Consider the following 25,305-nt stretch of genomic DNA (forward strand, 5'->3'; position numbering starts at 1 on the left):
AGAGGTCTCCTTGGTCATGGACTCAGTCCTGATTCTATGACATGATCCCACACAATCCTCACTGCTTGAGGGACAAGCTGGTTCTCATGAGAATAACGTTGGACTTTGAGGCCTCGCTCTCACGTAGGTGATGTGATAGAATCTCCTGGAAGCTTACCTTATTCCTGAAATCAGATGGGACTCCAAATCAGATAACTAAAAGATACCTAGAAGTCTATGGCCCGGGCACAGCACCCTACGCCCATCCTAACCCTCACGTTAATTGCTGCTCTAGTCACGATAACTAAGAAATGGAAACAACCTAAGTGTATTTCAGATCGTGAATGGCTAATGGAACAGTAATAAATATACACAGTGGGATTATATTCAGCTCAAAGGAAAAGTGAATAATGAAATATGTAGGTAATGGACAACTGAAAAGTATTATACTGATTTAGGTAACCCAGAAAGGAAACAGTCACATGGCCTGTCTTCTTTGTGGATCATGACTCTAATGTCTGGCACAATCACTGAAGCCATGAACCTAAAAATGGATCGTGAGGGTGGGGAGGAGCTCTGGAGAAGAGGACAATAGGACACAGGTGCTAGGAAAGGGGACTTGGGAAAGACTGGACGGAGTTAGCAGGGAATAAGAGATAAAGGTAATATAGAGGAGAGGAATAAAAACTAACACTAAAGATGTATAAAAGAGCTATGTGGAAACATTTTATATTTACTTAAAATATGTATGTGATATGTATATGGCATATATGAATATACATATTATACCACTTGATATGATAATACACCTCTCCAAAGGCCCTAGACTTTCCTGTCCTAGTGGGTACCTCTAAAAAGCACTCCCTCACCTAAGGCTCAGGAAACACTGTAGAAAAAGGAAGTGAAATTGTTCTAAGAGCCAGAGATTAGGGAGTTTAGAGTGAGATTATATTTCCTAGTAACATCAAAAACTATACCCATAAGGTCTCCCAAACGTGACCACCCAAACATGAGCTAAACAAGGACGACACCAGTGAACACGCCAAACTGGACACAGAAAATCCCGCAAGGCCTCAACTCTACACAAAGAACTCTGGGCAACGGAGGAAAGGTGAGGGGGGGAGAGGTTGTCCCGCCCAGTGAAGAGCAAACCAATTAGCTGTTCAGAGCCAAACAGACTGGTCTTGAAAACATACATACACATAACATTTATAGGACTCAATAGATTATATTTAGGAAAAATACGTTTATATGAATAAATATATGCATACAATGACAATTGGGGTGGGGGAAGGCCTTGAGTTTGAAGGAGAGCAGAGAGGGTAAATGGAATAACCGGTTAGGAGGGAGAAAAGGGAAGAAGAAATGTATTTCAATTATAATCTCAGAAACAAAGAGATCTGTTTATCTTTAAGGGAAAAAGATTCATGCTGACCTTGACTTAATCATCCAGTTCTGGTACTTTGTCTTCAAGCCATGGCATTCTGTTTTCCCACATGTTCTGCTGAATCTGGGAGACTTTTCATTGATATTTTTATTTGCCTCTCCTTGACTTTGGTTTCCAAAATCCTTTCAATGTGGCTTTTCTTCAGCAAGTCTATCTCTTAATGAATTCTATTATATCTTGGACTGAATCAAATTCTTTATTTCATTCAGATCTTTATTTTGTTTTCCTGGGATGTATCTGTGAATATTCACAATTGCTTTCTGAATGTTTGGAATTCTAAGTCATTCTCATTAAAATCTGTAACTATGAGAATCATAGTTTCTTTCTTTATTGTTTCCTTTCTCTTTTTGTCCAAGCCTCTCTTCTTTTTTTCCATTGAATAGTTTGCTATTTTAATCATAGTACTAAGTTGTAGACGGACCAAGGTGTCATTTTCCTATGACAGACTGGCACTCCAGGCTCTGGGCTCTATCCTAGTCATCCGAAGAGAGACAGCTACTGTATGGAATAACAACCCCTTTCTGGGAGTCAGCATAACCTTGGCCAGTCCATGTTTTCATCATTGCTGTGGTGTGTGGCTCCCTATGACCGTGGACCCTACCCTATCATAGGTCGGCTCCAATCTGCTCCTTGCTCTGTCACCTCTGCTATGTGTTGTGTATCTCCATGTATCTGCCATGTGTTGGTGTCTAAACATGGACCTGTTCTGGATTGTTCCCCCAGTCTTCCACATTTGTGGGTTTCTTTGCACCTAGTCACAATACCCCAAGTCAAATTATATCCTTTTCTTATAGCTTTCGCCCTGTGTTGTGGCTATCTATACCTGGGTAATCTGGATTAATACTGGCCTATTCTCTGTCTCTGCCTCATTTCATGGACCTTTTCAAAGCTTGGTAGCCTATGCTTGTGTCATGTCTTTTCAAAGTTGGGTACCCTATCTTATGGTCAGGTCTTTCAAAGATAGGTAACCTATCTTTGGGTCAGTTTTCTTCAAAGTTGAGTACCCTATCCTTGGGTCAGGTCTTTTCAAAGTTGGGTATTTTAACCTCACATCAGTAAAGCAATAGTTATTCTGCCTGTCTATTGAGCATGGCTTAAGGTGAGCCCACATTCCTCAGGGGGTAGTCATGGACCCACCCAACTGGATTAACTCTTATGGAAGAAGGCAACAGCACGTTTCCACTTAATGGTAGCACCTATTCTCTTTTTTAAAAGATGTATTATTTAAATTATGTGCATATATTGGAAGAATGTTCAGTAGTGCAGGTGCCAGCAGAAGCCACAGGAGCACTGGAGTCATCGGCAGCTGAAGTTCTAGGCAGTTTTAAGATGCTTGACAGACAAGCTGGGAGCTGAACCCAGGTCCTCTGCAACAGTAACATGCACTCTTAACTGCTCAGCCATCTCTCCAGCTGTCTTCATTACTTCTCTACTGCTGTGACATAGCACTATAACCAAGGCACCTCACAAAGGAAAGAGTTTATTGGGGCTCACAGCTCTAGAAAATGAGTCTATGACTATCATGGCAGCAAGCAGGCGGAGAGATAGGCAGGCAGGCATGGTGCTGAAGCAGTAGTTGCAAAGTACCTGATCCAAAAGTAGAAGACAGAAAAAGTTAACAGAGAATGCATGAGCTTTTGAAACCTCAAAGTGATATACCTCCTTCAACAGCAGAGTTCCCGATCCTTCCCAGACAGTTCTACCAACTGGGAACCAAACATTCAAATATTTGGGCCTACAGGGGACATTCTCATTTAAACCACCAACCAGCCCAGATTCCATTCCTTATTATAACAGTTGGTTAACCTCAAAATACTCTTCTCACTACTTCACCTGTGGGTACTATAGTCAGAAGTTTCTGTCCCACCTGGTCCTGCAGCTGTTCAGTCCTAAATAAACACACAGAGGCTTATATTAATTATAAACTATTTGGCCTATTGCTCAGGCTTATTCCAGCTAGCTTTTATAACTTAAATTAATCCATAATTCTTATCTATGTGGCTTGGTACCTTTTCTCAGTAAGGAATTCTCATCTTGCTTCCTCTGCATCTAGCTTGCAACTGTGTCTCTGCCTTTCCTTTTTCTGGAATTCTCCTAGTCTGGTCACCCTGCCTATACTTCCTGCCAGGATTCTGGCCAATCAGTGTTTTATTAAACCAATATGAATGACAAATCTTTACAGTGTACAAGAGCATTATCCTACAGCAGGGTATATCTTGCCTGGCAGACCAAGTACATGGTAAACAGCTGGGAAAAACCACTATTGATTTTTCTCCCCAGCAGCCCACAGAGAATCTTCTGGGACTATAAATCCTAGCTAGCAAGGTGAAAGTTTTCAGCTATGTTCTAGATTGATTTCTCTGTGTCCTTTATCCAAAGTTGTTGTGTTAGGAGCGGCTGGGCTACGTCCCCGGCACCCGGCAGCCCACATGGCTAGCTCTAGCTTATACCCCGAAATAATTACATGGAAACTGTATTCTTTTAAACATCACTTGGTCCATTTCTATCTAGCCTCTTCTAGGCTAGCTCTCACACCTGGACTAGCCCATTTCTTATAATCTGTGTAGCCCACGAGCTGGCTTACCAGGAATGATCTTAACCTGCATCTGTCTGGAGTGGGAGAACCATGGCGACTCACTGACTCAGCTTCTTTCTCCCAGCATTCTGTTCTGTTTACTCCACCCACCTATATTTTAACCTATGAGGGCCAAGCAGTTTCTTTATTGCTTAACCAATGAAATCAACAGATTGATATGACACTCCCACATCACAAAGTATCTGTTGTCTTCGGCAATATAGTATTACCATCTAGTTCTAGTAGGTAACTGAGAACAATGATAATAGCCTGTCTTGTTTTGGGAGACTCTGGGGTTCTCTGGCTAACAGCTCATGGGCATGTATTCTATATCTGGTCCTGGGATTTCATTTTTAAAAAAAATGTCTTCTGGGAGCATTATTATCAAGTCATATAGGTTACTGCCACTCAAACTATTTTTAAAAATTGTATGTTCTAGTTTATATAGAATCAGGTTTCCACATTGTCTTTTCATCCATTCTTAGTTTAGTTTGACCCTTACCCAACTATCCCTCTACCCCATACCCATTCTTCACCTCTACTTTCACATCATATGTATTTTGGTCTCCTCAACCCCCAGATGCACCCCTCAGTATCTCAAGGACACTTTCTTGCTTCCTGGTCTTTACAAGTACTCATTCCAACTTAAACACATGAATCTAAGAATTTCAAAGTGTCTTTATATGAGACAGAATAGTATTTTGTATTTCTAGATCCATCACTTGGTATATTTTCTAGGTCCATTCATTTTCATAACTTTATTTTTCTTTAGAGACAAACAGAATTCCATTGTATATGTACCACATTATCATCCCCCATGATTCAGTTAATAGATTTGTAGGATGACAGCATTTCCTAGCTATTGTAAAGAAAGCAGATACGTGGCATATAGTATAGAGTCCTTTGGGTGAATACCCAGAAGTGACATAGCTAGGCTATATGGTAGTCCTCTTTTTAGCTCTTTGAAAAGCTTCTACATTGATTTTATAGTGGCTGCACCGGTTTATATTCCCAGCAACAGTAAGTGTTTGTCTTTCCCTAAATCCTCACTTGCATTTGCTTTTCCCTTTGTTTTCTTGATTGGGTTTTATTTTCTGACTGAGGTGAGATTGAATTTCAAAGTAGTGTTAACTTGCATTTCTCTGATATCTAGTGAAGCTGAACATTTAAAAATATCTATTGGCCATTTGTATTTCTTCTTCTTCTCCTTCTCCTCTTTCCCTTTCACCTCCTCTTTCTTCTCTTCCTCTTCTTCTTCCTCCTCCTCCTGTTGATTTTTAATTAATATACCACACATCCCATGGTGCGCATGTGGAAATCAGAGCACAGATTGTAGTAGTCAGTTCTATCTTTCCACCAAGGGTTTGCTGTGGATCAAATTCAGGTCATCAGCCTGGGCAGTCAGTGCCTTTAGCCACAGAGCCATTTCACCAGGCATCTCTATCAATTTTGAAAAATGGTTTTGCTGGATGTCGCAATGTTTTTGGCAGTTGTTTAGTTTTGAGCTTTCATTCCTTGACTTTGAAGGTTGATGACAGGGTATCTATGTTATTCTGCTGTTTTTACCTTTGTAGGTGAGTTAGTATTTTCCCTTATGGTTTTTTTGACATCTTGACATGTTTTGGAAATGCCTTTCTCTGGCAATTTCTATTTGGAGTTCTAAATGCCCTAAATTATATTTGTTTCTTCAGAGTTTTGGAATATTTCTGCTATAATTCTGTAGAATCTATTACTTTAATGTTTACTTAGCTCTTTCTTCTATCTTATAGATTCTTGGGTTTGGTGTCTTTGTTGTATCTCAGAATTCTTGGACACTGTAGCCATGGACCTTTATTTATTTTTTCTGATATTTAAATGTAGTATTTCACCAACCTTGAACTCCAATCTTCAGTCTTCTTTCTTCTGCTTGACAGAGTCTATTATACTCCCTACTGTGTTTCATATTTGGTTCATTGAATTTTTTATTTCTAGTATTTTTATTTTTCACCACCCTCCAACTTGGTTCAAGAATTTGATTTTGACTCTTGCTTCCTAAAAATGATGGTTTCCCTCATTTGTTATCTTTACTTTTTTTTTTAAACTTTATTATTTTGTGTGCATTGGTATAACAATGTCAGATTCTCTGGAACTGGAGTTACAAACAGCTGTGAGCTGCCATGTGGGTGCTGGGAGTTGAACCTGGGTCCTCTGGAAGAGCAGTCAGTGCTCTTAACCACTGAGCCATCTCGCCAGCCCCTATCTTTATTTCTTTAGGTGACACTGTGTTCTTGAGAATTTTAACATTGGGTATATTCACTTGTAAATAGTATGTCAGATAAGGAGGATAGAAAAGAAAACAAGATCAGACCCAGATCAAGAAGATTAATAATGCTAACAAGATCTGGAGGCTTTCGCCTATGCCCACAAAGATTGTTCCTGTGTGCCCAGCCTCAACTTCATCAAACCCTAGGAGACTTTCCTGTACTTAGGGATATACAGAAGTAGAACCAGATTTATCTTGGAATATCATTAGCCCTCTTAATAGCCATTTATTGCACACTTCTATATCTGACCTAATAGCCTTCTATCAGGTAGCATCTTTGGAACGTACTAACTTCTCATTAAGACAAGCCCGAAGGAAAGGTGTCATCAGATAACCCCTATTGCAGAGACTCCTCCACTTTGTTGAAACCCACTTATCTGATGTTCCCATAATGTATTTAGAAATGCCTTCATTATGGCTATTGTTTTGTAACTACAAAGGTTCATGTAACCACTCTCAGGTTGGAACATGTTATTGGAGGCATCCCATTCCCAGCCAGTGGTCACTCATATTTGATTCATAATGAGCTCTCTCGTATCCCTTCTAAGATGAGACCCGAGTTTTGCTTTGAAAGCAGAATTCTGTTTTATGACTATCACAGTTGCTCATGGTTTGATGAATTAGATGCTTATAAGGCTTCCATGAACATTTATAAGCCGTAATGCTAATCCCAAAGATGGGAGGAGAAATACCACTGTCCCAATCATCATGGCCAAATTAATTAAAACAAACAACTTATTAAAACAGTTTTTTTTTAATTTGTGTACATGGACTCCCTCCTCTTAAAGTGAGACTCAAGTGGTCAGCACTGGATGTGAAGAAGACAAGGTTCTTACAGTTCGGGGGTAGGGTGTTTCCAATGGGGATTTGGCAGGCACAATAGGTTACAGGAGCAGAACCTAAGCGTAATATGTTGGCCATAACAACCTTAACCTGAAACAAAGGCATGATTACAAAATGGTCATAACAAAGTAGGCATGACAACTAATAGTCATAGCAACCTTTGGAAACAAAGATGAGGTTGCAAGATGGTTATTTGGAGCAAAGATATGGTTGCCATCGCCTGAAATAGGCAGCACAGAACAATTTGTAGTTAAGGTTATAGGCAGGGCATTTTCCAGCCCTTGAGAAGCAGAAATTTCATCATAAACAGGAATGACCCTATTTTGTCCTTGCTATAAATGTCTTCTAAGCCGAAGATGGAGGCAGGATGGTTCATCTCTAGATCCGTAATACTTTTTAAATTAGTTGTTGCATAAGCTGTGAGACAGAGACCAAGCTCATTATTTTCAGTATGGATGCTCCGTTATTGCAGCATCATAATTTTCTCTTCAACTTCTTCACGCTTTTGCACACAATTAACTGATCATTTCAACATGACTTTATTTCAGTAAGAGTCTGACCAAATAATCTTTTAACCCTTTCACCGAAACTACACTGTCTTTCATACCTTTATTGTCAGGTCCCAAAGAAACCCACGACAAATGACTAACAGTGATGCCTATTTAACACATCGAGGTGCACACTGGCCTCCAGGCTTCCTCCACATCACAAGCACTGTTACAGAGTCCTGGCTCCTCTCTGCTCTTATTACCCCCACTCCCAACTCTAAACCTCTCCAGCTCCTGAGCTTTGCTCTCCTTCCCCCAGCGTCTGATTCCTATAAAAAACCTGCCATTTTGGCCACATACTCTCTTTTTGCCCTCTTGGTTCTCTATTCTTGGCTCTTGGTCTCTTCTCTTTCCCCTCTCTCTCCTTTCATAGTCTGGTCTATTCTGCTGGCTATGCTCAGTCTGGACTCTTCCCGACGCCTCTGGCTGTTCTCTCCCTCATATCTGCAATAAAAACCTTCCCCACAAGCATACCCTTGGAGTGGTCATGCCTTCATCTTCATTTACTTATCAGAAATCTTGGAATCAAGTGCTAGGTCCTCCTGCCTTTTTATTTCCAATTATTTGGTGGGCTGGAGAGAGGTAACTTAGCAGTTAGGAGCATTTTCTGTTTTTTCAGAAGACCTGAGTTCCATTCCCAGCACTCATGTCTGGTAGCTCACGACTGGCTATTAACTCCAGCTCCAGGTGATCCAGTACCCTTTTCTAACCTGCACAGGCACCTACATGCATGTGTGCACATACATATTTGCATGTCTTTTTTGATGTTATGATTCCTTTTTCTTTACAAAAAAAAAGTATTGGAAACTAGTTGTAGTGGCTCACACTTGTAATCTCAGCAAAACTGAGAGGCTGAGACAGGAGGATTGGCCTGAGTTTGGGGACATCTTTGGCTACACAGTGAAGGTCTGCCTGGGCTAGACTGACACCCTGTTTTTTAAAAGCAGTAGCAGACGGCATCAGAATTGGTTCGTTATTTTAGGATGATGTAACAGTGCCTTAGACTGACTGGACTTTGTGAAGAAGGCACATGGCTCTGGAGGTGGAATGTCTAAGATCAAAGCACCATAGGGTCAGGCGTCTGCTTCAGATGCTGCCTCCCCTAGCAGAACTGCACCTTGCCTTTATTTCTGAAGGGCTCTTTCTTCCCCATGTTGGGTCTTCTGGTCTTAGGCATACACAGGAAAGCTCTCCCCATAATTATGTGACCTGAAGGACATAGAATTTGGGAGTGGCAGGAAGTTGTTCTTTGAGCGGTGTGCTTCAGGGACTTGACTAGCTTTGCGTTTCTGTCTTTAAGCTTTTCTTCTGAGGAAAAGCTTCAGATCTTTCTTTTCCAATGTTCTACTATGTAATTGGTTGTTTTTATCTGACCCTCCTCCTCTTCCCTGTGGCAGTTCGCGTATGTGGTTTCTTAGTTTCAAGTTTGTTCTGATTGAGGTTCACTCAGGTTTATGTTTCCCTAAATTTGTTAAATTCTGAGCATGGCATTACTTCTCAATAACTTTTCTATGCTCAGCCATCTCTCTACTGTATTGATTTATGACTTTGTCTACTGACTTTGCTCCTACACCATGCTTACTGTTTGGAATTCTTTTTTCTGCACCTCCATGTTTGATAAATTCTGCAGACCCTTTGCTAGGGTCTCTCTGGCATTTGCATCTATTTCTGAGCCACCAGGTAAATGTTTCTTTCTCCGGTTATGCTGAGTCTTTCAGTCCTAGAGCGTGTTCCTCTTTTCCATCTTCCTATTCTCTGGTGAAATCTTTTCCTAGGGCTGAGGGCATGTGTAGCTTAGGGGTAGAGCTATTGCCTGGCATCTGAGTTGCCCTGGGTTCAAAAATCCAGCTTTTGCCCAGTACCACAAAAATGAAATGGAATCCAGACCCATCTCTTCTTTTATTTCAGACGTCGTTGTAACAGATGCTTTAGACTGTCTGCTCACTTCAGTATCTGAGCCTTATCATGGTTGGCATTTACAGCCACTATTTCTTGTTTATGTTTTGTTTTGCCAAATAATTCTGCACTGTATCTTGGGCAAATTGAGCATTACCTCATGAGACACTTGGTGTTGTGACATAAAACAGTCTTTGGTTTGTTTCCATAGAATGAAATTGTTGCTTCTATAAGGAAGTCTGGTTTTCCAAATCTTTTTTAAAAATTATTTTTGAGACAGGGTTTCTCTGTGTATCCCTAGCTGTCATGGAACTCACTCTGTAGACCAGGCTGGCCTCAAACTCACAGAGACCTGCCTGCCTCTGCCTCCCTGCGTGCGGGGATTAAAGACATGCGGCGCCACTGCCTGTCTCCAGATCTTTTCTATACTCCTCTGGGTCTATTTTATGCTTTCAAACTCCAGAAGACTTCCCTCTCTCTGAACTCTCCCACATTGCTGATCCCCAAAACTTCTTTTCCAGGGTCCTTGGTCATAACAGTCATTTTCCACTGGCATTTTAGCTGTCTGTGTCTCCACTGCAATTGTGTAGATGTGTAAATTGGAGGGGCTGGGAGAGGAGAAAAAATGGGGAAAGGAAGAGGGAGGAAAAGTCAAAGAGGAGAGGAAGGGAGAAGGGAGGGAACAGGAAAGTGGGAGAGAGCAGGAGGGGAGATGTCAGAGAAAGAGAAGAGGGGAGGCTGAGAGGAAAGGAGAGTGGGAGAGGAAGGTGGGAAAAAGGAGAAGAAAAAGCTAGATTTACCCATCAGGATCTTCTGCTCACAGCAGGCTTTGCTGGGCTCTTTAACGGGAACAAGAGGTTCTTCCCGAAACTTGGACCTTGCGCCCTTTATGCACATCACATGTTCTGTACCTCAATCTGCCAGGGCAACTGTGGGTAAAAGCTAGAATGAAAACTCAAGCTGTACTTGGTGGCATACATCTGTAAGCTCAGCCATCAGAAGGCAAGGGGCCCCAAATTCAAGGCTAGCCTGAGAAATACAGTGATTCTGTACCAAAAGTACTAACCACAGGTTCTGGTAATTAATAAAAAAAATGGTGGTGGCTTCTAGGATGTGTGTGTGTGTGTGTGTGTGTGTGTGTGTGTGTGTGAGAGAGAGAGAGAGAGAGAGAGAGAGAGAGAGAGAGAGAGAGAGAGAGAATATGCACGCGAACAAGTATCAACCACTCATGTGGAAGTCAGAGGCAATCTTTCAGGAGTCCATCCTTTCTTCCCAGCCTGTGAGGCCGCATCTCTCCTGTTCTCTTTACTTCTCCTTTGCTTACTCTAGGCTAGCGGGCCTGTGAAACGCTGGGCAATGCTCCCGCCTCTCTCTCCCATCTCTAATTTGAAGATGGAACATGCTGGAAACAAGGAGCTGAGCAGCACAGGAGAGCTGAGAGAAGTGGAATGCCAGATGTCTAGTCAGCCAAGAACATCCTTTGTGAAGACCCCTGCAGAGGGGAAAAGACAAAACAAGACAGCAAAAGAGAGCTGGTGTAGACCAAAAGAGGAAGCAGGAGATGCTGAGACTCCAAGACCCACTCACTCGTAGGAAGGTACCAGTTCCTGCTCTACAGGTTCATCTGCCCGCCCTGAGCCCCCGTTGAGCCTGATTCACCAAGATGTTTTGTGGGCATGGTACCAGGAGATGAAGCTGAACAGCAAAGATCAGAAATTGGAGGCTTATAAACGACCCCTTGCAGGGACTTTCCCCAACCAAATGCCCGATTTAAAAAATGTTCCTGACACACCAAAAGAAGCCAGGGTGAAAACATTTCAGAAAAATATGATGACAGAGATAGAGGAGGGACAAGTGCCTTGTCCTCAGGTGACAGTTCCCCTTGAAGTGGTCCCTGAAGCCAAGGAGCAGGTACCTGCCCTTACTGAACCTTCTGTCCTCTTTGAAGAAGTCAGCACCACTGTTGTGACAACTGCCTCTGAGGCAGTGTTGGTGTCTAGGGCCAGAACTGCAGCCAATGCCAAGAAGAACAAGGCCCTGCAGTCCATGGCAACACCAGAGACCTATGGGGAATTGTGGTGTGTGGTCCACGGGGGAAGCCTTCCTGCAGACTCAAGTGGCTGGGTTCGGCTGCAGTTCCATGCTGGACGAGCCTGGGTACCTGAGAAGAAAGGGAAAGTGATTGTTCTCTTCCTGCTGCCAGCTTGCACCTTTCCACACACACCTGGAGGACAACGTACTGTACCCCAAGTGTGTTCACAGGAACAAGGGCTTGAATAAGAGCCTCCAAGTATAAGGGAGGATCTCAGGTTTGGGATAGCTGCTGTCATCACCCACTCTTGTGAGTGGTCTACGGAACTGTAGCTAAGGCTGAGACTGATGGAAATTCACATCTGTGCACTTAAAGGTGCCGAATAACCCAGAAACTATGGGACCTTGTTTGTCATTGCTGTAGTTCAAGCAGCTTGGAAAAAGAGCCAGTGAAGCCACCAAAATGCAACAGGTCCACCTCTGCTCATTGTGAGGACTGCACACTGTTAAGTGGCTATGCCTCCTACTATTGTGTGAAAACAGGAAAGTGTCCTACCATAGGCTTTGCTGCCAGGGGTTCCTGGGGTGAGAATATGGCATCTCCAGATGTAGTACCTGCTTGTCCTGTCACTGTCAATGGGGTCATAGGCAGTTCTGTGGTCCACTCTAAAGATTTAGCTTATGCCTGTAGCCTCTGCATTCCCTCTTTCCGGGGTTGTATTATGTTGTTAGTGCTTGGGTTTGTTTTCTGTTGTTGCAAAATATTAAACCAAATCTGGTTTGTGAAAAAAAAAGGTTGCTATGACCATCTTGTTATGCTTATGTTCCTTATGTTCTACTTCTGCGATCCCTGCTTATTTGCCTGATAAATTTCCCATTTGGAAACCCCCTATTTTCTATATTATATTAGCTATATATTATTATACTATATTTTATCTGTATTAACTATTAAAATCTAAATATTTATAGCTCAGGATATCTGAGCTATTAAAACCTTATCTTCCTCATATCCAATGCTGACCACCTAACCCCAGCCTTAGTGGAAGACAGTTCATATACAGGAATAAAAAATGATCAATTTTATTGGCCTCATTTAGGCCAGTGGTCTTTCTCCTTGTATCTGTGGGATTATCATGACAGTATGCGTTCAGATACTACAAGATGAAACAGCCTGATGTTTTTCTAGAGAACGAAAAAGTCTGTGTGAAGCATCAGTGTTGGGAAGCCAGCAAGGATGAGAGCTCAGACAGGCTGCAGAGAGCCGAGTGTTGTCCTAAGGGGCTTGTCTTAGTGAGGGATCGCTTCTGTGCAAAGACCTTAAGGCCACTCTAGTACAACAGGAGAAGGTCATGTTTTATGAAGAATCAGTAACTTCTATGTAACGTCCTTGCTGGTGGTCAATGGGATGCCTCAGAGAATCTCACTTTTTTCTTCCCGACAGGCACACAGGCTGTTTCTCTCTCTCCAAGCTCGTCTCTTCTGGCCTTCTGTGGCATTCGTGGTTTGGGTTTGCATGGCCCTGTTCATGACATGGAGTCATGTCCCTACTGAGATCCAGCGCTTAGCTGTGTGTGGCCATCAACGGCGTATCAGCTGGCCCAGGACTTAATCACCTTGGATCCAGTTACCCGGGAAGGAGGGGAGGGATTCTTTAGAACAGGATGACTGTGCTGCCTTGCTTGGCAGTGCCTGTAGAATGCCTTCCAAAAGAAGGCACACGGACAGAGAAACACTCCATTAATATCTCACGAGTCGGGATTAGCATTTTAGGTAGGCAGCAACTGACCTGTCAGACTGAGTCAGCTTCTTCCAGGAACTTCATTCCCAGAAGATAAAGCTGTTTGCCAAGGGCTTAAGTAACTCCCAGGAAAGCACATCTTCCTAGAGTGCAGATTTCCTCTGAAGTTTGGTCAGTGTGTTTTATGGACTTACTTGCTGTGCATTGGTCCAGGCTACAGAAAGACAGCAGGAGCAAAATAAAGCGCTTCACTAGGATCCGCCATTCTCGCCATCATGTCACACAGAAATCATGTAGTAAGCCAGAAGCAGAAGAAGGGAGTTTATCCTGAAGGCATAGATATGATACTCTGCCTCACAAATTCTAGTTCTAGGCTGAAACGATGACTCAGTAGGTAAAAGTTCATGAAAGCCGTGTGAAGATGGGTGAGACCTGACTCCACGAAGTCGTCCTCTGACCTACACACACAGATTGTAGCATACATACCCCCCTTATCATGCATGCACTGCTTACACCTTGATCTTCCTGGGGAGCAGACGCCTGGGACAAAAATTAAAGAGTGGCGAGTGGCTCAGTTCTGAATGGCTGGATGCTGTGCTCCCGAATCTGACAGTCCCGTGCCCATGTAGCTATAGATGTGGTCCACAACACAGCACTGCAGATCAGAGTCAGGACTTGGAGATTTTACTGAGGCAGGAGCATTTCCAGCAGAAAAGTCACAGGATCTGTGCCTCCTGTATTTGTTGGCTCGGTGTGGGTAACCAAGCACCACATACTGGGGCTCAAACAACAGAAGTCTACTGTTGCCATGCTGGGAGTAGTGGGCGGAAAGCGAGACTCTGGCAGGATAGAGTTCTGAGGACTGGCAGGGGAGGGCCTGTTCCTGGCTTCTCTCTTTGGCTTAAAGATGCTTTTGTTCTTTGTCCTCTTTTCGAAGACACCTGCTTTGAGAGTCTGTAGCCCAAAGTTTTGTTGTTAAAGTTACCCTCTTCAGCTCCTTTTAATTTGGTTACCTCTATGAAGGCCTTCTAAACAATAAGGCCACTTTCCAAGTTGCAGGAGGATTTTACATGAACTTGGGAAAGCACAGTTTAGCCCCCACTAGCTACTATCCAGAGGATCTAGTGAACTGAGTGCAATAGGCACATGGGTGGGCCAAGGAGACTAGTTCAGAGGTGGCTATACTTACACCTATAGGACCAACTAGTGTCTGGGAAGCATGGTCACTGATACAGGGTGGATAGTATGTATGGTAATGGTGAAACCAGTAGAGCTTGCTGAAGGGTAGAGGATGGGGTGAAGAGTTGGGCATGTTGCTCATTGACCTCCTTTCTTCCTCAAGACTTCAACACTTGTGATTCCTCAGTTGGGAAGACGGTCTTTCATCTTTGTGTGACTATCATATCATTCCTAACGTCAGTGTTCTATTCTGAACATCCTTTAGTATTAAAGATGCCACTGTATAAATTCACTCTACTGTACACATCAGTTTCAAATCACTGGCTCTCATACGCAGTTTCACCTTTTGTCTGTTACCACTGACATTATATTCCACCAAGCAGACCTTAGAAATCTGTTACCAGACTCCCAATCAGTGTCAGGCATATAAGAACTAACCATTCTCTCTGGTGCCGGATTGAATATGGGCAGGTAAGGAATCAGGGGACGACAGGGAATAAGCTGGAGGTTCTATCGTGGATGGTAGGATGAGTAATAATACAAAAGCCTACTTCAAACAGGGATTAATAATTGTTACGAATTACTCAGGCCTAAATCTGAATGTCCCCACAGGGTCATGTTTGCAATGCCTGCTCTTCAGCTGGTGATACTATTCTGGGAGGCTCCTGAATCTTTTGGAGGAAGTGTATCAATACAGACAGGCCTTTAAAGACTATAGCCTTGCCCTGTGTCTGGCCTTACTTGCTGCTTCCTCAGATGTGACAGCCTCCATCTTCCCTATTACCATGGACTGAAATCCTCTGAAACCAGGAACCAAAATAAAACTTTACTCATTTGTTTCTGTCATGTACTTCATCAAATTGATACAAAATAAACAAATAACATAACATTTTTGTGCGTGTGTGTGTGTGTGTGTAACTGGAGGGGTGGGTTCCACAGTTGACTGAAGTAGCCTTGTTTCTTGTGTTGTTAGGGCTCCTGCCATTAAAATTACAGACTTAAGAATTTCATCAAAGGTTTCATTTTTCCCTTTTGTCTGCAATAAAAAACTGGCTTCTGAGCCAAGTGTTGGTGGCGTGTGTCTTTAATCTCAGCACTCGGGAAGTAGAGGCACGCAGCTCTCTGTGAGTTTGAGGCCAGCCTGATCTACAAAGTGAGTTCCAGGACAGCTAGGGCTACACAAAGAAACCCTGTTTTGGAGGAAACAAACAAACAAACCAAAAACAAAACAACAATAAAAACCCTGACTTCTGAGCCAGACACACTAGTATGTGCCTACAGTCCCAGAACGTGAGAGGACTGCTTGAGCTCAGGAGTGAGAGACTAGCCTCAGGGAGACTGTCCCAAAACAAGAGGACCTCCAAAATGGCTTCCTCCTTCATGTCATTTATTAATTCTTTTAAAAATAATAAACCTTTTATACTTTAAATAGCATATATATACACATATATATGTATATAAACTATATTTTTAAAACAGCAAAAAGTTAGTAAGAAGGATGGTTCTGCTTGTGTCTTTATTTCTGCCAATCTCCCTACTGCCAGGTGTAAAAGATGATACTGGGTGTGTTGTTCCTTGGTTATGAACTGACACTGGGAGGGGAACACACTTATGTGAAACATTCTACAAGTCTGATTGACTGATTAGAAGTTATTTGAATTGTGGGCAACTGGAATGTTGCAGGTCTAGAGCCCATTATCTTGAGTTATCCTTAGCTCTCTAAATAGCCGTTTATTGCCCACCTGTGTGACCTAACATCCTCATGATGATTAGGTAAATACTTTTGTAATGTACAATCATGACCTATAGTTTCCATAACTCAGAGGCTATGAATGCCATCAGATAACATCTGAAGCCTGCCGCAGATTTACCTACTTCCCTGTAATCTGACTACATCATGCATCCACCAAATTATCTGAAAAATAACTTGACTGGCCACTTTCCTTTGTGAGTACTATAAAAACATCAGGAAACGGTTACCACATTAAAGAATGCTATTTGGTAGTAACCCAATTTTGTTTTCCCTGCCGTGGTCACTCTTATTTGGCTCTAGAATAAATTGTCTCTTATTCCCTTTGAAGTGAGGGTGGAGGATTTTGCAACAGCTCGTTGGAGCCAAAGAATAAAGTCTGGCCCCATTCAGATATGGATGCAGATTTGGAAAAAAAAAAAGGAGAGAGAACATTTTAGTAGCCTTTTCAAATAATGTGAACATTCTCTTATATTGTACCAAAGTTAGGAACTCATAGCTTCTTCAAGATGAGGTAATTTTGGTACTGCTAATTAACAAATGTAAGAAAGACATTCAGAAAAAACCATGCACTCAAGTATTGTCTGTAAACACTATGCTTGGGATATTTAGACACTATTCACTGAGTTAGGCAGTTTAATCAAACATCTCTGAAAGTCACAACAGTTGCTATGGCAACATTATTAAAAAAAGTTCAAGTGTTGGTGACAGGGGATGCTTTAGGTAGTGAGAAGGGGAACCAAAGGGTCACAGGTAGTCAGCTGCTTCCCTGGCTCCATTTGGGACAAGTACCAGTGTGGTAATGACACTAAGAGCATCTTAAAGGTCACTAAACCCTCTTTGTAAGTGGTCAGTGGTTGATGACACATTCTCATGCAGACAGCAGGAGCCTCCCTTGGCCAGGCAAAGCCAAAGACTTCCTGTGATGAGCAGAAAATCTGTTTTATAATCTGGGAAAGACAGCTTGAAGCCAGAAGGGGAAAAGAAATCATGGTACATCCCAAAGCATGTCCTGATATGGACATGCACCTCATAAGTCCTTCCCTCAACTCTTTACAGCCCCTCACTGCCAAGCCTACCCACTTGAAACCAGAACATTTTCTCTTCCTCTAGCTTCTTTAGATACCAGCCAAAACTCCTACACTTGCTTGCTCTGACACTGTTGGGGAATATTACTTTCAGATGTCTGACTTTTGTTTATGCTGCATTTCTTTAACTCTGTGAAGCTGTGTTACCGTGTCTGGCTAAAATGCCCGATGGTCCCAATAAGGAGATGAATGGCCAATGGCAAGGCAGGAGCAAAGATAGGTAGGGCTGGCAGGCAGAGAGCATAAATAGAGGAGGGGTGATGAGGAATAGAACAAGGAGAGGAGGACATCAGAGGCCAGCCACGGAGTAAGAAGGAAAGAAAAATACACAGAAGATACCCCAGAGGGAAAAGGTAGACGGGATAACTTAATATAAGAAAAGTTGGCAAGAAACAAGCCAAGCTAAGGCCGGACATTTAAAATTAAGGATAAGCCTCTGCATATGAGATTTATTTGGGAGCTGGGCAGTGGGCCCCTCAAAAAGCCAAGAGTAAAATATCCTACAACATGACACTCCAGGTTTCTCGCTTCCTGAAGACCCTCTCTAGCAACATCACCCCAGTTCCATTGCTGAAGCATGCCTGTTTCCTTGACCTCTAACTCAGAAAACATCTTGTTTGCCTACCTTTTTTCCCTCCCCAAACCTAACTGTCCTTGGATTTCCTCGAGTTCACTTTGAAATACTGTGTTCCTCAGTGATAACAGAAGGTGTCAGGCTTGTGGGAGCAAACACACAGTTACCGTCTCAGGAATGAGGAAACAGTGTCACAGACATAGCTGGAGAGATTAGGAATTAGACAGACTCCCTGGTAAACAGATAAGGAGAAGGACCATGGCTAGATATTAAAGGTGGAGAATTTCCAAGATGGCTGGCTTCTTCCTGGCCCTCCTAGTTTGAGACAAAAGCCTGGAAGCTAAAAATAAAAGCCTTGTTGGCTTTTGTCCTGCAACAGCAGGCCTCCTACTGATAGATTAGCTCAACCAAGTTCAAGGCTTTATGATGTGTTACACTGCGGTGGCTGGCCAATCAACCATCCTATATTTCTTCAAACTGATCAGCCCTAAATTAGGAGAGGAAAACTCTTCAGAGACTTAAAATACCATCTCCATCCAAGAAGAGATTTATGGTTTTTTTTTTGTTGTTTTGGCTGAGTCTCTGCTTTACTTTGTAGTCTTTTTTTTCCCTCTGTATGTCTGCTGTGTGCATGTATGTCCTCATCCCCCAATAAACACCTTTAACTGCTAATTCAGTCTGTGTGGTGTTTGAGATTTTCCCAGTACCACAACAAACCTGATCAAGACATCTAGGCTGTATCAATCTGGGGCTACAGAGATAGCCAGGATTATACTCTGACAAGGGAAAAGGCCATCAAGGCTACATATAGGGTTTAATACGTTTCTTTTCTCTATAAATGAAATTTCTAGCGAGATTCCTAGAAGTGGAAATTTACGGTTGGGAAGAGAGGGCCTCAGGCACATAACTGTGTTGAAAATCCCGTGTCTCTGTTGACAAAGGCTGACATCTGACATTGAGATGCCAATGTCCCTACCAATAGGTCATCTAACTATCATGCGTATATCACTGGCCAACAGAGAACCCCGAGCTTCCAGGGACCTTCAGGTTGGCTCGGTCCTTGCTTTTGATGTGGTTTACTTAACTGCTGGTCTGCCAGTCTGGATCAGCTGTCCATCTGCCTAACAGTTCCTCTGTCTGGACTAAGTTCTGTCCCTTCACCTCTGCATCTGTAAACTGGACAGTTGGTCAAATCCGTGGCCCAACCACAGTAGCTTCTTCCCTGTCACTGGGTTTGTGGCTCACATGTTATCAATGCAGAGACTCCTGCATCCCTATCAGTTTCCTAGCTTTGGCTTCCCAAGGCTTTTTAAACTCCTTGCCCTCTTTGAACCCTGGGTAGTCATATAACCCTACATAATGACATATATACAAACATAAACATAGACGATAAACTGAGTGGTGTGTGATCTGAGAGTTAATATTAGTAATTACTCCTGCAATAAAAGAACCTAGGTTGGCCTTAGCCAGGGCTACCACGTAAAGTGGGACTCTTTGGTCCCAGCGAAACCACTGTACTTGTGGAATTTGTTCTAGTTGAATAAATCCCGACATTGTAAACATACATACGCATGCCCATCTGTTTCTGACATAGTATGCACATGACAGCAGTCATCTGTTTGCCTTAAGCACATCACGGAGGTGATAGGGAGTAACTTGGGGCAAGGGATGAAAGAAAATGCAAGACACAGAGGAAGAGACAAAAGGTGAGAGAACGATTCAGAGGTCAGGATCGGAAAGGAAGAAAACTGCCAGTAACTACCTCAGCGTCATTCACAGAAATCAACACACACACACACACACACACACCTAAAATTGACTTTACAGATCTAACAGAAATCAACACACACACACACACACACATCTAAAATTGACTTTATACAGATCTAAATCTGCACAGGGCTTGTTTTCTTCTATAACCTTCTCGTAGAGAGTTGTCTGGTCTCCGCTAGTTAGTGCAGAAGAACCTGGGCCTCTGGATAAGTTTTTACCGCTCTTTAACCTTTCTAGTTTTTGGTGGGAACAGAACTTATTCTACGTGTATAGGAAAGTACTTTCCTACACATTGAAAAGAAGAAGAAACATAGGCTGTTGGGGCAAAAAAAAAAAAAGCAGAAACCAAGGGCAAGCAGCTTAAACAATTTAAAGTGAAGCAAGAGTGGAGGTTTGAAGGGTCTAATAAAAGGAGGGGACAGTCCTGCGGAAGGTGAACCACGGCTACGGGAGACAGACCCGGCCTCATCTGCAACAGCCGGGCGGGAAGGACGCTTCCTCTGCACTTGGGGACACCGGTGGCGCCCGGTCCACGAAGGGGCTGCAGCAGCCCGTAACCTGCGGCGCTGAGCTCCTCCTGCGCTCCACGACCCGGGTCGGTTCACGCGCGTCTCGCAGGGAGCACCCTCATGTCCCCACGCCGCTCTCTTCAGGCTGGACCGAAGCCGAAAGCCCGCAGAGGCCTAAACCCATCTTCTCCCTTCTTCCGGGACTCATCCACAGCCAACATCCGCAGCCCCACAAGCGTAGTGACGAGAACGGATCCGAACCCATCAGAGCGCGCATTACGTCCATACATCGGCCAATCAGGAGGCGTCTTATTGCCTCGGTTCCGCCTCCCGCCGCCCGGCCGCTGACAGGCAGGCGCGGAGCCGAGCGAGCCCACGGAGCCGAGCGCCCAGAGGCGAGCTCGCCGGGCAAGCCGAGGCCTGCCCTTTCCGCGGCGGTGGCGGCGGCGAGCGGGGGCCGCCACAGTCCCCGCCGGGTCCCGGGGCCCCGCGGCCCATGCTGGGGGCGGAGCCAGGCCGGAGGGCGGCGGCGCGGCCGGCCCCCGCGCGGTGATTGGCGGGCGGGCGGCCGGCGGCCGCTGAGGTCCTGGCAGCGGCGCGGGCCGGGCAGGCGGAGTCGGCGGCCGGCGAGCGGAGAGGATGCTGCTGTCCCTGGTGCTCCACACGTACTCTATGCGCTACCTGCTCCCGAGCGTCGTGTTGCTGGGCTCGGCGCCCACCTACCTGCTGGCCTGGGCGCTGTGGCGGGTGCTGTCGGCGCTGCTGCCCGCCCGCCTGTACCAGCGCGTGGACGACCGGCTCTACTGCGTCTACCAGAACATGGTGCTCTTCTTCTTCGAGAACTACACCGGAGTCCAGGTGAGGCCCGGCTCGGACGGCGCAGCTTTTGCAGCGTCCGTCCCGTCCACCCCCCCCCCCCCCCCCCGCAAGCACGTGCCGCAGCACCCGGCCTCCCGCCGCGGGTAGCGGTGGGGAGGGGGAGGAGTTTCTGGTGCTCACTTTGGGGTTCCTTCTGGAAGGTCCTGCTGAAGGCTGAGTGTGTCCCCGGGTGCGCCCCACCCCCGCCCCCGGTCGGCTGTTCCTGTCCGTCTCGGTGCCCGGCAAAGTAGGGCATGGAGTCCGAGGTGGTGATGGTGGGACTGGCCCCATCTGCACTTCCGAGGGCTTTTAGATTAGGGAGTCCTCTAGACGCTGACCGAAGTGACAGCGGTTGAAGGACACCTCTCGCCTCGCGTTCCTCCCTGGTGAAAAGCGAGAGCCTGGCGAGGAAATGAATACATTGGTTACAATAGGAGCCTCACTGTGACTCCAGTTCTCCGCCAGCTTCGCCTGGGCTTCAATGTGGGGCTGATCTCATGTGAGATTGCTTTCTGCCCGCTACTGTTTCTTTTTCCTGGGGAGGTTGAACTCGGAAAACAGCAAAAGTAGAGAAGCCCTCCTAACGTGACTTTAGTTATGTTGAAGTCTCAAACTTCCAAATCTGCTTCCCTTTGAGTTTTCAGTTTGAGAGAAGAGCGCTGTTTGGGCTCTCCCAATGTTCAGAATGGGCAGAATGGAACTGTATCATCTATGTTCTTCCCCTCCTCCCCCATTTCGCAGCTCTTTCTGTGTCAGGGGATGCAGTTGGGGGCAGCTCCCTTATTGAGTTTGCTCCAGTAGGAAATTATGTCTGAGGAGGAGAATTAAGAGAGGCTAGGAATCATTTTCTTTTCCACTTCCAAGTTTTCTGAGCAATTGACATTTAGAATGGGATTTCATATAGAATTTTCAGGAATTCTAGACTGATGGCTTCCTCCCTCCCTTTTACTTTACTAAGTTTGCCACGTGAATGTATGTTTAATCGTGGGTAAGCATTTAATTCCGCATATTTTCAGTAGCAGTTGGGACAGCTGGGAATGCTCCTTAAAGTTGCTGACCTTGCACATGGCAAGACCCCTCAGAGCCTCAGGGACCTCTGCTCAAGTCCATATTCTTGCTGCAGAGACATTCGGCATGAGTCAGAGTGAAGCAGAGTTAGCGAGTTTATTGATTGGAAGGAAGGACATGCGTTTGAGGACAGCGGAGTGGAACGTGCCCCAGCGCTACAACCAATGCTGTTGGGGCGATTTTAGGGCTTTTGGAGTTACTGGTTTGAAGGAGGGAATCGTAAAGCTAAGATTAAGGGAAATAAAAAATGTATTCCTCTACTCCTTCTCAATATCCAGCTTTAAAGACAAAGCAAGGTCTCACTGTGCGGTCCCAGTGGGCTGAGACTCTTTACATAGACCTCATAGTCCTCAAGCCCACAGAGATCCCCCTGCCTCAGCCTCCTAAGTGTTGGGATTAGAGCCGTGCGCTACCACCGCCCAGCCTGTATCCAAACTCTTGTCAATCAATTCCATTTGAGGAGGGAGAAGATGAGGATGAGAGGGCTTCTTTTGCTGTCCAAAAGCAGATTGTATGGCTATTACATTGGATCCTATGTAAATATAGGTTCTTTCCCATTCTCATTTCTGAGATCATATTCATTGCTAAAATTCTGAATAATTTGTGCATCCTTTCAGGTTAAAAAATCTGTGTGTTTGTACGAAGGTATTCATATTCATAATTGTGGGGATACATGGCATGCATATAGAGGTCATAGGACAACCCTGGCTATTGAGCTTCTCCTTGTACTTTGAGTCAAGGTCTCTTGCTCTCCCCATGTGTGCCGGCTCAGCTGGCTTTTGAGTTTCCAGATCCTCTCCTGTATCTGCTTCCATCTCATGGTGGGAGCAAAGGAGCAATGGATTGCACGGTGGTATGACTGGCTTCATGTGGGGATCCGAATTTAGGCCCTCATGCTTGTGACAAGTGCTTTACCCACTGAGTCATCTGCCCACACCATGTAGAGCTGCTCAGGTTCTGGTAGCCTGTCACTACTGAAAGTGAGCAGTGTGTCCCCTGTACCATTTATTCCTTTAGGGTAAGTAATGGGATGCTTACGTTTTACTAATCTAAAATCCACTGTAAAGGGACTGGAGGAATGGAGAGACATTGGTGGGTAAACGGACTACTGTGTAGGCCCGAATTTGCTTCCCAGAACCTTTATTGGCTGTTTCACAGCTACCTATAACTCTGGCTGCAGGGTGGGGGTCTGATATCTCTGACCCCCTTGGGTGCCAGCACTCACATGCACATATCACCACCCTTCAGTGTACATACTTTAACATTATTATTTTTAATCTTAAAAAATAGGAAATGAAAGCAATTGGAGTCTTTGTTGTGTTTTTTTGTTTTTTTGAGACAGGGTTTCTCTGTACATTTGGAGCCTGTCCTGGAACTAGCTCTGTAGACCAGGCTGGCCTCAAACTCACAGAGATTCACCTGCTTCTGCTTCCCAAGTGCTGGGATTAAAGGCGTATGCCACCACCGCCTGGCCTGGAGTCTTTTTAACGTTGTAAAAAGTTCATTTCTTCTTAAGGCTACCACAGCAGATGACCTCAAGCTGAGTGGCTTAAACAGGTCAGGTTATTCTCACAGCTCTGGAGGCCAGAAGTCTGAAATCACGGTTTAGGTTGATTTCATTCCTTCTAGGAATTTTGTCTCTTTCAGTTTCTGGATGCTGGCCATTTTCTTTGACTAGAGGTCCCTCCATATCTGCCTCATAGTGTCGTTTCCCCTTTTCTGTCTCAAATTTCCATCTCCCTTTGTATTGTGGTGACATTTGTCATTGGATTGTAACCTGTAGGCCCACCTGGATAATCTAGGATAACTTTGATCTCCTGGAGATTCTTAATTACATCCTCTCGACTGAACAAGGCATTTATTTACTGTGTGGGTGCACATGCTCCATGGTGTACCATGACCAGAGGACAGCTTTCACGAGTCTTCTTGCCTACCACCATGTACATCCCAGGGGTTGAATTTAGGCTGTCAGGCTTAGCAGCAAGCACCTTTACTTGCTGAGCCATTTTGCCAGCCTCAGAGATATCTTTTCAGAAGGGAATGTGCACAGCTTCTAAGGCTTAGGGTGTGGGTGTTGACTTGGGGGCCACTGTTCAGTCCTTTACAACAGTGAGTTCTAAATACTCAATATTTTGTTGTTGTTTCTCAGTCTAGCTTTGTAGCTTAGCATTTGTTTTTGCTTTCTTTGATATACAAGTAAAAGGCTGGCTTCCTCTGCTCTGGTTAGCTTAAATAATCTCCTATAATACTTTAATCTCTTATTTATAAATTTGTAAATTTACCTCACACATTCCTTAAGCAAAACATATGATTAGTTGTCTAATTTTCAGGTCAAATTGACTTCTGAATATCATCTGACTTCTTGCTCATGTTTTGGTGCTTCCTTAATTTTTTTTATGTGTGTATGACTCTTTTGCATGTATGTATATATACCATGTGCCTGCTTACAGAGGCCAAAAGAAGGCATTGTCTTAGTCTGTTGCTCTTTCCTTATTGCTTTACTATGGGGTCTCTTGACTCAGTCGGAAGCTTGCCATAACTAGGCTAGCTAGCCAACACACTCCTGGAATTTGCCTGTCTATCCATAAATTTTGAAATTACAGGCATGTGCAGACATGCTTGACTTTTTTATTTTTTTAGACATGGGAACTTTTGGTTCAAACTCAGGTCCTTATACTCGCAGGGCAAGTACTCTTACCTGTTGAGTCATCACCCCATAAATTTAATATGAGTCGGTTGGCCAAATGGCTCAGTGGTCAAGAGCACCTGCCACCAAGTCTGATGACCTAAGTTTGATTGCCAGGACCCACATGGTAGAAAAAGAGAACTATTCTTTTTTTACATATATATTGTTGTTTTTAAAACAGTAGTTAGATGCCACAAAGTAGGTGGTAATGTTTTAACCATATACATGTTAGGCCCAAGGGCCTCTTCCGTCCTTGTCAAGGGGAATACTAACCTTCTCTCCTTTCATACAACACCGGAGAACTATTCTTGAAAGTTGTCTTCTGACCTTCACAAGCACAAGCTCAGGTTCCGTCCCTCCCCATAAACAAACAAACAAGCAAACGGACGTGGGGCTAGAGTGATGGCTTAGTGGGTAAGAGTGCTTACCGAGTGGATGAAAAAAAAAGGGAAAGGGCATGA

The 25,305-nt window shown here is 44.2% G+C and overlaps 1 protein-coding gene, 1 non-coding gene and 1 pseudogene across 2 annotated transcripts in view; 2 read left to right on the forward strand and 1 right to left on the reverse strand.

Moving 5' to 3' along the window:
* The first annotated feature begins 10,982 nt into the window (after positions 1-10,982).
* LOC142857011 (developmental pluripotency-associated protein 4-like) lies at positions 10,983-11,886 on the forward strand (annotated as a pseudogene).
* Positions 11,887-20,723: 8,837 nt separating this feature from the next.
* The window catches only part of Agpat5 (1-acylglycerol-3-phosphate O-acyltransferase 5), a 39,060-nt gene continuing 34,478 nt past the window's right edge, over positions 20,724-25,305 (forward strand). Inside the window, exon 1 of the mRNA XM_075986290.1 lies at positions 20,724-21,090. Within this exon, the coding sequence (XP_075842405.1) occupies positions 20,872-21,090 (219 nt within the window). The 5' untranslated portion in view covers positions 20,724-20,871. The remainder of the gene's footprint in view (positions 21,091-25,305) is intronic.
* On the reverse strand, positions 25,017-25,139 carry LOC142858045 (U6atac minor spliceosomal RNA). The gene has a single exon (XR_012911939.1). It is a non-coding gene; the product is annotated as a U6atac minor spliceosomal RNA (small nuclear RNA).

This window comes from Microtus pennsylvanicus, chromosome 9, assembly GCF_037038515.1.
Source record: "Microtus pennsylvanicus isolate mMicPen1 chromosome 9, mMicPen1.hap1, whole genome shotgun sequence".
In the NCBI taxonomy this organism is placed as follows: Eukaryota; Metazoa; Chordata; class Mammalia; order Rodentia; family Cricetidae; genus Microtus; species Microtus pennsylvanicus.